The sequence below is a fragment of the Odontesthes bonariensis genome, chromosome 2 (assembly GCF_027942865.1).
Source record: "Odontesthes bonariensis isolate fOdoBon6 chromosome 2, fOdoBon6.hap1, whole genome shotgun sequence".
NCBI lineage: Eukaryota > Metazoa > Chordata > Actinopteri > Atheriniformes > Atherinopsidae > Odontesthes > Odontesthes bonariensis.
The window spans coordinates 46,676,402-46,688,627 of NC_134507.1; the positions used below are offsets into that span (position 1 = coordinate 46,676,402).

At 40.7% G+C, this 12,226-nt stretch overlaps 1 protein-coding gene across 1 annotated transcript in view; it reads left to right on the top strand.

The window, feature by feature from the left end:
- Nucleotides 1–215: 215 nt before the first annotated feature.
- dnah10 (dynein axonemal heavy chain 10) overlaps nucleotides 216–12,226 on the top strand; it is a 93,501-nt gene continuing 81,490 nt past the window's right edge. The window contains exons 1-28 of the mRNA XM_075473144.1: nucleotides 216–441; nucleotides 3,518–3,624; nucleotides 3,734–3,842; nucleotides 3,942–4,057; nucleotides 4,170–4,374; nucleotides 4,614–4,771; nucleotides 4,924–5,154; nucleotides 5,281–5,471; nucleotides 5,644–5,842; nucleotides 6,024–6,206; nucleotides 6,347–6,517; nucleotides 7,209–7,385; nucleotides 7,498–7,641; nucleotides 7,762–7,925; nucleotides 8,020–8,171; nucleotides 8,280–8,444; nucleotides 8,549–8,756; nucleotides 8,878–9,034; nucleotides 9,127–9,606; nucleotides 9,702–9,860; nucleotides 9,944–10,060; nucleotides 10,152–10,254; nucleotides 10,339–10,517; nucleotides 10,631–10,842; nucleotides 11,054–11,210; nucleotides 11,354–11,587; nucleotides 11,666–11,788; nucleotides 11,876–12,109. Coding sequence (XP_075329259.1) covers nucleotides 216–441; nucleotides 3,518–3,624; nucleotides 3,734–3,842; nucleotides 3,942–4,057; nucleotides 4,170–4,374; nucleotides 4,614–4,771; nucleotides 4,924–5,154; nucleotides 5,281–5,471; nucleotides 5,644–5,842; nucleotides 6,024–6,206; nucleotides 6,347–6,517; nucleotides 7,209–7,385; nucleotides 7,498–7,641; nucleotides 7,762–7,925; nucleotides 8,020–8,171; nucleotides 8,280–8,444; nucleotides 8,549–8,756; nucleotides 8,878–9,034; nucleotides 9,127–9,606; nucleotides 9,702–9,860; nucleotides 9,944–10,060; nucleotides 10,152–10,254; nucleotides 10,339–10,517; nucleotides 10,631–10,842; nucleotides 11,054–11,210; nucleotides 11,354–11,587; nucleotides 11,666–11,788; nucleotides 11,876–12,109 — 5,061 coding nt within the window. The remainder of the gene's footprint in view (nucleotides 442–3,517; nucleotides 3,625–3,733; nucleotides 3,843–3,941; nucleotides 4,058–4,169; nucleotides 4,375–4,613; nucleotides 4,772–4,923; nucleotides 5,155–5,280; nucleotides 5,472–5,643; nucleotides 5,843–6,023; nucleotides 6,207–6,346; nucleotides 6,518–7,208; nucleotides 7,386–7,497; nucleotides 7,642–7,761; nucleotides 7,926–8,019; nucleotides 8,172–8,279; nucleotides 8,445–8,548; nucleotides 8,757–8,877; nucleotides 9,035–9,126; nucleotides 9,607–9,701; nucleotides 9,861–9,943; nucleotides 10,061–10,151; nucleotides 10,255–10,338; nucleotides 10,518–10,630; nucleotides 10,843–11,053; nucleotides 11,211–11,353; nucleotides 11,588–11,665; nucleotides 11,789–11,875; nucleotides 12,110–12,226) is intronic.

Consider the following 12,226-nt stretch of genomic DNA (forward strand, 5'->3'; position numbering starts at 1 on the left):
TTATACCACTCTGGGCCAGCCCCTTCTTTCTTCGGACGCGTGACGTTCGTTGTCTGTTGCCACGGAAACGAGAAGCCGTTAACCAAGCTCCAACCATAGCTTTGTTAGCTTTAAAGTTTCCAACCGAGTTATGCCAACCAAAGAGAAGTTCTACACTATTTAGCTATCCAGATAGGAACCTATGAATATAAGGTGGGGTTAGGGTTAGGGTAGACATGCTACACCACGATTTACGGCTGGAGTGGATCCGAAGGAGGGTATCCGCTGGCTTCAATTTGTCCAAGTGCCCCGAGTGCTTCGATGAACTCCTGAGCCGTGAGGATGGAGAAGAAGAACGCAAAATTATCCAGTTCCTGGACGTTGTACCTGAAGAATCGCCATCATATATTCTGTTTTTCAAAAGCGTTACAGAGGAAGAAATTGAAGTTAAAGTTCCTCTTGGTAAGTGTGGCGCGGTGAGGGTTATATGTGATCATTTACAGCTCATTTACATGTGTGTGTTTTATCGTTTCTACCATACAAACAACCCCAAGTGCAAAAAAGATGGTATGGCGCAAGAAAAGGCAGGGGAAGTAAGGGGGCCCAAAACAGCTGGTGGGATTTCTTGAAAGTTATCAGGTTAATTGGCAGCAAGTTAGAGGCATGATTGGGAATAAAATGAGCACTTCATAGAGGTTCAGCAATCTACAAAAAGCTGTACAAACTGTGGAGGAATTTCAGAATAATAAGACTGAATAAGCCATCATCTCCACTACATAATATAATCCAAAGATTTCTTGAATTGTGAGACATGTTTGTGAGCAAGGGAGACTACCAAAATCAGTTTAGTATCTTTTTGATTTCGGCCATTAATCGGTCATTAACACCAACAGCACTGAAAACCCATTTCATCATGCACTCCTCATACTTTAGTAAGAGAGCTGGATGTGGAGGTGAAAGCAGGTTAAAAAGCAGGTTAAGGCTCTGTCGGGCACAGAAGAAACCATATGTGAACATGACTGAGGAATTCAATTAAATTCAATTCATTTTTATTTATATAGCGCCAAATACAACAAATGTCATCTCAAGGCACTTAGATAATAATTCAAGCCAATTGGAATTCAATTAATTGTAATCATAATTATTCATAAAATAATCCAATTCGTTCATGTAGAGCCAATTCAAAAACAATTTCCTAGCTAAGGAAACCAACAGATTGCACTGAAAACTTTTTGTTTTTCGGTCCAATCTCCCGGCCTGAGCGTGCCTGAGGCGACTGTGGAGAGAAACGACTCCCTTTGAACAGGAAGAAACCTCTGGCAGAACCAGAACCAGGAAGGGTGGCCATCCGCCTCCACCGCACTGTAACACCATTCAAAGGATATCTGTTGGAACAGGGAAACACGAGTTAATGACCACAATAATGTCACATATACATAAAGAGAGTAAAGTGAGGAAAGGTGTGACAGATGAAGCCCCCCAGCAGGCTGGGCCTATAGCAGCTTAACTACAGGATCACCTGAGCCATCCCTAACTATAAGCTTTATCAAAAAGGAAAGTTTTAAGCCTGGTCTTAAAAGTGGAAAGGGTGTCTGCTTCCTGAAGCCAAACTAACAGCTGGTTCCACAGAGAGGGGCCTGATAACTGAAGGCTCTGCCTCCCAAACTGGCAGCTGGTTCCACAGAGAGGGGCCTGATAACTGAGGGCTCTGCCTCCCAAACTGGCAGCTGGTTCCACAGAGAGGGGCCTGATAACTGAGGGCTCTGCCTCCCAAACTGGCAGCTGGTTCCACAGAGAGGGGCCTGATAACTGAAGGCTCTGCCTCCCATTCTACTTTTAGAAACTCTGGGAACCTCAAGTAAACCTGCAGTTTGGGAACGAAGTGCTCTGTTAGGAAAATATCTTACAATGAGATCTTTAAGATATGATGGAGCTCGGTCATTAAGAGCTTTATATGTGAGGAGAAGAATCTTAAATTCTATTCTGAATTTAACAGGGAGCCAATGAAGAGAAGCTAAAACTGGAGAAATATGATCTCTCCTGTTAGTTCTCATCAAAACTCTGGCTGCAGCATTTTGGATCAGCTGAAGGCTTTTCAGAGAATATGTGGGACAGCCCAATAATAAAGAATTACAGTAGTCCAATCTTGAAGTAACAAATGCATGGACTAGTTTTTCTGCATCACTCTGAGACAGGATGTTCCTGATTTTAACAATATTACGAAGATGAAAGAAGGCAGTCCTAGAAACCTGTTTTATATGTGAGTCAAATGATAAGTTCTGGTAAAAAATAACTCCAAGGTTCCTCACTGTAGAACTAGAAGCCAAGGAAATACCATCTAGAGTAACTATATAGGTAGACAATTTCTCCCTGAAGCGCTCAGGTCCAAAGATAACGACTTCAGTTTTGGAACGCCACGGTACTCTGGACCAAAGCTCCAGGGAGCATTGTGGTGATAACCGGTGTTATGCCGAGAAGTGCATCCCCATTCGCTAATATTCAGCTGACAATGTTATTTCATTAGTTCATCTTTTTTCTCATTTCTTCATGTAGATGAATAACACATGTACACTTATGATAATCCGACAATTGTACAGATTAGAGCATCTCTTTCACCTATCATTATATTATTGTACAAATATTCCAAAGGGCCGTGACTCACACTTTTCTAGTAAGACGGTCAATCTTTACTCAGTATGAAATAATATAATGAACCTAAAACTATGAAATTTGATTATTTTAATTTTAGAGACAATTTTGGACTCGTTGAAATTTGCATCTGTTAATTCAATCAGATTAACAAATTTATGATGTAGTTATATCATTCCATTCCAGACTCTCTTTAAAGCAGGACCAGCAGGGGATGCATACAATATGCATTATGCATATTGTATGCATCCCCTGCTGGTCCCGCGAATGTGGATGCACTTCTCGGCATAACCCCGGTCAATGTTTAATAAAGAGAGCGGCCCCTCCTCACTGAAGCGAGTGCAGAGCAACATGTTTCCTGTGTTTCTGATACAAGCAACTGAGTGAGTTTACTGCGTGTGTGAGGGATGTGTTCATCAGCTGAGAGCCCCCGAACAGCAAGAGAGACCACCGCTGCTGGAGAGCAAACAGCTGAGCCGTCAGATACAGGATTTTCATTTCAAACACCTGTTCTGTATTTATCGGAAACAGTTGTATAGTGTCACATGTCATGTTCAACTTTGACAGAAAATAAATATTTCATTAAAAATGAATTTTCTGATATCATCAAATCTCAATTAAGAGTAACAGGGAACATTTAAAATTCACAAAATAGGGATTTGTTTTATATCGTGATATATATCGATATTGACTGATGTAAAAAAATATATCGTGATATGACTTTTTCCCATATCGCCCAGCCCTACATCCAGAGACACATAAGTACACATAGAACAAGCACCTACACAGACTCATCGACACAGCCAGGTTTGAACACTGATTGAACACTTGTATATATATTTGAATACAGCATTAGTACATTGAATAATAAAAGTATCTTCTACTTCAGAGAAGAAAGGTGGAGACTCTTCAGATCCTGACCAAAAGTCCTCGACACTAAGTGAGGCAGAGATCGCCTCTAACTCGGGCGACATGAATGTGGAAATCCTCAGCTACGTAAGAACAAAGTGACCTTGTTTGAATTTTTTTTTCTCCTAAATTCAATGTTGGCGAAGAAGTTAGAAATGGTCAAGTTTAAAACTCATTTCTGGTTTGGTGTTTTCAGAAGACAGAGGTTAAAGTGGTCTATCACATTGAGCTACATGTAGCAGTGAATGAGCATCAAGAGAGATTTTTGAAATCTCGTACCTTCTACTTTATCAGAGATACACCGGGTGAGATGACTTTTCAGTATAATTACATTACACATGCTTTGTCCTGTATTGCACAAAAAAAAAGGTGAATTAAGATATTATTCTTGATGTTTTGAACAGAGATAATTGTTAAACCTCTGGACATGGAAGAAGCCATTGCCGTCATGCCCAGGCTACTTGACTTTGGCATGTATAGTGGACATCCTCTTCAAGTGCTGCAGAACCGCCTTGTCCATGTGAGTTAAATTAGTTAAATCAATAGCAATCACTGACTAACAGCAGAGCAAACACTGGAAACATTAACCTTTTGAAAAAGAGAAATTCCCTTTTCTTTGTTTCTCTCATCAGGTTTATATACCCATGTTCACTGCACGCCAGATGGCAACAGCTGGGACAAGTGGTCAAAACAAGGAAGTTTTCCCTCAGGAGGAAACCAGTGAAGAGGATGTTCCAGTGAAGCCAAGTGGGCAATTCTTGATTCGCGATGAGTTGCTCAACAGGACACATAAGTTTTTGGCACAGGTCAACACAGCTCTCCAACAGCTTCAAAAAGGTTTGTTTTGCTTAGGAAACTGGGGAATTTAGTGACCTCTGCAAAGTAGTCTGCAACAACTTTGCATTTGAAATTTCTCTGATGTTTCAAGCACATTTTGAGCCGCTGCTGCCATGAGAGAACCATGGTGTTTTGCTAAGATTGTAGTCTTGGATTTGTCATTAGAGCAAAAATCAATTTTTCCATGGTTATTTTCAAATTTTATGGACCTCAGTCTGAATTCAGGCTCTTTGCTCTAGATGAGACTGTACTTCACATCCCTGAGCTAGACATGGAGCCAGAAGTGGATGTGCTGATTTGTAACCCAGAGATGGTAGAGAAGCTGGAGCAGTGTGTGAGGAACTGGCAAACTCAGATTACTATTGTTATTGAGGAGCAGCAAAACAAACAGCCACAGGTTTGGGTCCCCTCTCTCTATATATATATATATATATATCTCTCTCTCTATTAATATATGTAAATATATATATTCTGACATGTATTTAGCATTGTAGAACATTCTTGATCATTGTAGAACATTCACTTTAATTTTTGATCATTTCCCCTCAGGCACCTGGGCCTTTGGCTGAGCTGGCGCTGTGGCAGGAGCATGGTTCTGTCCTCAGTGCTCTGAGTGAGCAGCTTAAGCAGCCTGTGGTGGAGAAGATCTTGAAGGTGCTGACCAAAACAAATTCTGGCATTGTTTCTACCCTTGAAAGAACGATTGCTAAACTAACCAAATACCGTTTGGAGTCAGAAGGTAATATTCGTCTCCTCAAGGCACTGGAAAGACACTTCATGGTGAGCTGCCCTTTTGTTTAGTCTCTGTCACAGATTGACCACCAACATATGGTATTTGCATCAAAACACATTATTAAATGATATTCTCTTCATCACTTCTATCAAAGTTACCATTGTCTGTTGTAGAATCTGGCTACTGGAGAAAGTTTTGCTGTGATCCTGGACAACATTCCTCCTCTGATGGAGAGCTTGCAGATTATTTGGATAATCTCTCACCACTATAACACAAAAGAACGCATGTTCCCCCTAATGGAGCGTATTGCCTGGCAGCTGTGTCAGCGTGTGGTTCTTGGAATTGATATCCACACTCTTTTTAAGTATGTGTTGATATGTTTGAAGTTTATGGTGGATATTCAACGCTTAATTTAGAATTGTAATTCACTAAGAGTATGTTAGGCTAATAACAATCAGTAGTTAATCGGAATGCTTTATTCAAACGGGTTGTTTGATAGTTTGAATGTAAGTGACACAATGTTGTGCCTTAAACAGAGAGAAGAGGGAAGTGGTCAATTCCAAGGTCCATGGGGCTAAGCAGGTTCTGGAACAGTGGAAGTTATCCTTTTTAGAGAACCGTGCTGAAATTGAAAAAGTAAACAGAGCTCCACGCTGGGAATTTGATCATAAGAGACTGTTTGAAAGGACGGATTATATGGCCTCTGTCTGCCAGGACATATGCAGTGTTTTTCAGGTAAGTGTACGTATGCATTGTGCAGCTCACACAATAACTGAATAGAATAGAATAGAATAGAATAGAAAATACTTTATTTTATTCTATTCTATTCAGTTATTGTGTGAACTTGTACATCAATAGAATAAATCCCACTTGTTTGAAAGAACAAGTGAGACAAACAGAGATCTGTGTTGTGCAGGTTTTGGAGGAGTTCCACAACATCTCTATCCCAGAGCTTAAAGGTTTCAAATGCGTCGATGAAGTGCTGAGCAGAGTGGATTGTTTAGTTTTGCCCTTTGAGGAGGTCAGTTTCAACCCTTTCAGCATCTCTAAGATGAGCAGCTGGAAAATGATTATACAAGACTTTGACACTGCAGTTAAGGTGGGTTTAGGACATTTAAACTGTTTTTATAAGTCCACTATCACGGTTAAATGTAATTTTGCTTCAATATAATTGCATAATTGTATGGATGTTGTATTTTTTGTCAAGCTGATCATTTTTTTGTGTTTGTGTTTGCTTAGGCTATTGAGAGAGAGGCCATCAGTTGCCTCGATCTGTCTTTTCAGACACAGCACTCTTCAGCTAATTCCTTTGAGATGCTGCTAAAATTTAAACAAAGTCGCTCCAGAGAGGCCATCAACAACCATTTGATGAGAAAGTTTGATGACATCCTGACCCAGTACTGCAAAGAGGTACTGTGATGTGAAATGTTTGATTTTGGATGTCAAAGCGGCAGCTGAGGAATGTTAAATGCATTCAAGTGTTTTGTGATGCCACTTTAATCCAAAATAACATACCTTTAGCCAATGTTAAAATCCTACAAATTAAATGAAATAATTAGAGCCCATTGGTCCATATTAGGCTGCACGGTGGTGTGGTGGTCAGCACCGTCACCTCACAGCAAGAAGGTTCCAGGTTCAACACCCGGCTGGGGCCTTCCTGTGTGGAGTCTGCATGTTCTCCCCGTGTATGTGTGGGTTCTCTCCGGGTACTCCGGCTTCCTCCCACTGTCCAAAAACATGCATGTTAGGTTAAAATTGTCCTTAGGAGTGAGTGTGAGCGTGTGTGTGGTTGTTTGTCTCTGTGTGGCCCTGTGATGGACTGGCGGCCTGTCCAGGGTGTACCCCGCCTCTCGCCCAATGACCGCTGGGATAGGCTCCAGCCCCCCCGCGACCCGACTGATGGATTCGGCGGGTATAGAAGATGGATGGATGGTCCATATTAAACCTGGATGTTATTTAATGGAACAGTGTTCTACTACATGTTCATTTACTAAATGTAAATGTAAACCTAAAGAGTAATATGTTTTGGTCATTCCACGTAGCTTCACTTTATTGTAAGGAAGATCACAACAAGCACAAGATTTTTTTGTTCTTGTTGTAGGTTGACAGCATTTTGGAAGTCTTTAAAGCAGAGAAGGATGAACCCCCACAGAGTAGGGGTGAGCCTCCAGTAACAGGAGCCATCAGATGGGCTGGGGTTATTTTGCACCACATCAAACAAACTATCCTTCCCTTCCTGAAAGTCCCAGAGATGCTTGAGAGTGAACAAATCAAAGCGGTGAGTGAGGTCACTGTTGCACTGCTGTATAGGTGAGTATGAATATGGAACTGTACTCAAAATAATGTTGGAGGTAATTTCATGACTTCCTCTTCTTCTGCATTTTGCTCAGGCCAAAGACAAGTACCTAAAAATTGCTGTGCAGATCAAGGAATATCAGCTGCAGAATTATAAGTGTTGGCTGGAAAAGACAGAACGCAACTTGCCATTGCTAATGAAAAAAACCCTATTGATTACCATTGAAAACCAAGATACGGTACAGATTACTCACTTTGTATTCACTTAAAGCTGTTACCTTTGCAGTATTTTACAACAGATAAACTTACTATTCGTATCTATTCAAATACTTCTGATATATATATTTTTTCATATTAAGGATGTTCCACCAACTGAAAGCCCCAAAAGACATTTGCGATACAATGTGAACTTAGCTCCAGAACTCATGGAGGTCATTTCTGAGACAAAGTGCCTTGTGAGGCTTGACTACGTTGTGCCTGATCTGCCTCAAAATGTGGCTCTACAAGAGGACACATTCCTCAGGTGATGGCACTCACCAATACAGAGTTTTATACTAAATGTTAAAACCACTGACTGATGTTATTTCTCCTTTCACATGCATCATCTTTGCTTTTAGGTATGTTTGCGACTTGAACAAACTCCTCAACCGCTATCACTCTGTGATGGATAGCCTGAGTGGGGAACATCTCTCTATGCTGGCGCCACAAATAGAACCGGTCAAAAAACAGATGAATTTTGGATGCAATAGACTCAACTGGTGCTCTTTGGGTACATTGGCCACAGAAGCTGAATTATCTGTGTGACATGATATATGCAGACTTGTGCTCTGATTCAATTAATGTTGTCTGTAAAACTGAATCCCGTGTTTGGTTTCAGGGATATCTGACTTCATCAGCCGAGGTATCCAGGCTGTCTCTAAGTTTGAGTCCGTGGTCAATCAGATTCACAACAATGAGAGTGATATTGAATCCAAGTTGCAGTCAATGATGATGGCCAATTTAATTAAATTTCAAGTAGCAGATAAATCCAGTGGTCTGCCAGGTAGAATCATTACAAAGATATTATTTATGAGATGTAAGGATGTTTTTTTTTTTAATAAGGATTCAAGAACATCATCATTGATTCAATTTGTTGTTTTTGTCAAGGTGTGAAGGAGTTTTGTGAACACATTGAGCGAGAGCGGATCAAGACTGTGGCTTTGCTGAGCAGAAAGTATACTGACATTGGTTTACTCATCACTAAGACAGAACATCTGATGATGGAAACCAGCAGTGGCAAAGCACCATGTATGGCGAGTTACTACATGTACTGGGAACGGAAGGTGCTAGACTCCCTTATAAAGATGCTGCTTAGGTAATCACATGATAATTATGTTTTTGCTGCCATCTATTTTGTGAGTTGTAACAATCACTGAATTTTAGTAATATGATTACTGAGGAATTGTAACATATCTCACGTTGGCTTTCACATAAAGCAACATCAAGGCCTTCAACATGGCGCTGATGGGAAATACTGTTCTTTTCCAAATTGATGGGTTCCTGTCTGCCCCTAAGATTGTGTTGCAGCCCCAAAGAGAAAAGATATATGGGCTACTCATGCAGTGTGTTAGAGACTGTATTGAGAGCACTGAGGTGAGATTATCACAGTTATTTCTTGTATTGTGACATTTTGAAAATATTTTGTAATATAAGACTAAATCTACAATCTATTTTTTAACCATAAGCAATTTCCACGTTGGATGCGTGGGACCTGTATTGAGTGCCCACCTTTGCAAGCGGAAGCTGAAGATGAGTTGGTGACATTTACCTTCCTCAGTGATGTGCGGCACAATCCACAGTTAGTTGAGAGTGTCTCAACAGTGTCCCAGAACATCCAGCTGCTGCTACGCTCTGTGCATGAGTACCTACACCACTGGCAGCGTTATCAGCCTCTTTGGAAAAACGATAAAACCACTGTTGTTGAGAAGTTTGCAGCAATGAGCCCATCTTGTGTCATGTGTGACAAAGAGCTGCAGATCATTTCAAATGCTAAAGAACAGGTGATGCGGGAGCCTCTCTCTAAGACTCAGCACATTATCCATCTAAACCTAGAGCCCTTGGCCCAAACAATAAAGGAGATGGTTGAGTCCTGGATCAGTTCACTGGGTAGCTCACTCATCAAACCTGCTAAAGAGGATCTCTTTAACTTGACAGGGGAACTCATGGTACTGAATCATACAACAGTTTGTCAAATGCTTTTATAGTAAATATCCTTTGGGTTTTGTATGTAATTTATGTTTATCATTTTCTTAAACAACAGCAGCTCTCTAAGAAGCTAAAGCAAAGCCCTGACTCTTTTGAAGAACTGAAATCTGTCCTTGGCACCATCTCAGACATCAGGGACATGTCTTTGGACGTGGAGATGAGATTCACTGACATCCAAGAAAGATACAGAACACTTGCCATGTACAAAGTGGAGGTACTGTGTTAAATGTTCATTTTAGTCTCCAGGAAAATCATATTGTTTCCCATGTTAAGCTTCTTGTGCTTTTTACACTCTAGGTCAGAGAGGATGAATTGGAGCTGGTGGCTAATATTGCCCAGATGTGGAGTGACCTGTTTACAGAATCAAGACAAGTGGATCGAAGTCTTAAAAATGTCAAGAAATCATTTAGTGTGGTAAGACATGGAAGTCCTGCACAATCGATGTAAAGAGAAGTGTGCATTTACAGGCCCCAAACTTCCTTTTCTCTTGTCATTATTCATAAAGATTACACAGGAGAAGATTGAACTGTTTAAGCAAGATTTGTCCATCTTCGCTGAAAGCTTCAACATGCATGGTCCTGGAGCTGTGGGAGATGACTTGGAGAAAGGTGCATGGATCCTGCCTGTAGTTGTTGTTTCAGTGACAGTAATGTAAGTTTATGTGTTAAATGTGTTTTTATTGTTCTTTTCAGGACTGAACCGTATGGGAAGATATGAGACAGACCTTGCCAAGATATTGGCAGAAGGGCAGGAGCTCACTAATGCTGAGAAGCTGTTGGACTTTCCAGTCGCCGTGTACCCAGAGATTATCCAGATTCAGAAAGACATGGGGGGCTTGAGGCGGATATATGATGTATATAAAGCTCAGAAGGTGGGATGTGATGGCTCTCAGTCACAAGTTGAAATTGCCAGGATATATTACCCACATTTTTTAATGTCAAAGCTTCTCCAGTATTTAATGTGCTTGTCTTTAACATCTTTCAGGATGCAAAAGCAAAGTGGTCTCAGACTTTGTGGGTGGATTTAGATGTCCAGCTGCTTCAGGAGGGTATAGATGGTTTCATCAAAAGCTTGAGACAACTGCCCAAAGATGTTCGGGCCTTGCCTGTGGCCTTCTTTCTAGATGGACGCATGAAAGAGTTCAGAGAATCTTTGCCTCTGCTGCTCGACCTGAAGAATGAGGCCCTCCGAGACAGGTTAGTCTGAAGGTTGATATCAAACCTAACAAAAGTAAATCATACATTGAAAACAAAGTGCCAAGTTTGATATTTTCTTTTTTCCTTTTTGATAATCATCAAAAGTATCAATTGTCTTCATTTATTTTGATATTTCAACTTTATACAGAATAGATTATGTAGATCCGACCTCTGTACAACCAATCAGATGAAATACATCTCTATATTTCAGGCACTGGAAGGAGCTGATGGAAAGGACAGGCACGAGCTTTGAAGTGGACCCTGATAGCTTTACCCTGGAGAACATGTTTTCCATTGAGCTGTACAAATATGCAAATGTCATTGGTGACATTGTCACCTCTGCTGTAAAAGAGCTAAGTATTGAAAAGGTAAGCTTCCATGTTTACTGATTAAATATTATCTATTATCGACTAGAAGTTAGGTATCAACTGTGTCAGTTTAGCAGTGAAATTACACATTACTTTGAAAACATGTTATTCATGTTTGCTCATTTGTACACATGTGATTTCAGGGAGTAAAGGGGGTGATAGAGACCTGGGAAAACATTAAGTTCAGTGTGCAGCCTTATTTTAGAAGCACACAGGAACGTATTTCTATTCTGGGAGCAATGGATGAGGTCCTGCTGAATGTGGACAATGACGTCATGAACTTACAGAGCATGGGTGGCAGCCGTTTTGTTGGGCCTTTCCTTGGCACCATACAGCAGTTGGAAAAAGAATTGTCTCTCATTAGTGAAAGTATCGAGGTCAGTGAAAGACACAACATTTTCCACCAAACTAGTTAATCCAAAAAAGTACTTACCGACAAAATTGTATTTGCACAGGTATGGCTGCTGGTGCAACGAAAATGGATGTACCTGGAGAGCATATTCAGTGGTGGAGACATACGTTCGCAGTTGCCTGAGGAAGCAAAGAAGTTTGATAACATTAACAAGAAGTTTAAAGAAGTGAGTTATGTGATTGTATGAGGCTGATGGAAGCAAAATATACTGCCCCTAAACTGTTCAAAAGAATATCATCTCATTTTTGCATAGATAATGAATGGCACAGTGAGGGACCCAAACATTAAGCGGTGCTGCCTGGTTCCTATGCGGCTAACAGATCTGCAGACCCTGAGTAATGGTCTGGAGAAGTGCCAGAAGAGTCTTAATCATTACCTGGATTCCAAGCGAAATGCATTTCCACGCTTCTTCTTCATCTCTGATGATGAACTCCTCAGCATTCTGGGGAGTAGCAACCCTGCCTGTGTCCAGGAACACATGATCAAGGTATTGCACCAGGACAGAGAAAATATTGAACAGATATGAATCTTTACTTTTAAATGTAGAGACGAGGAGGATGACTGCTTACCATTTTTGTGAAACTCTGTCTTTGCTGTTGCATTA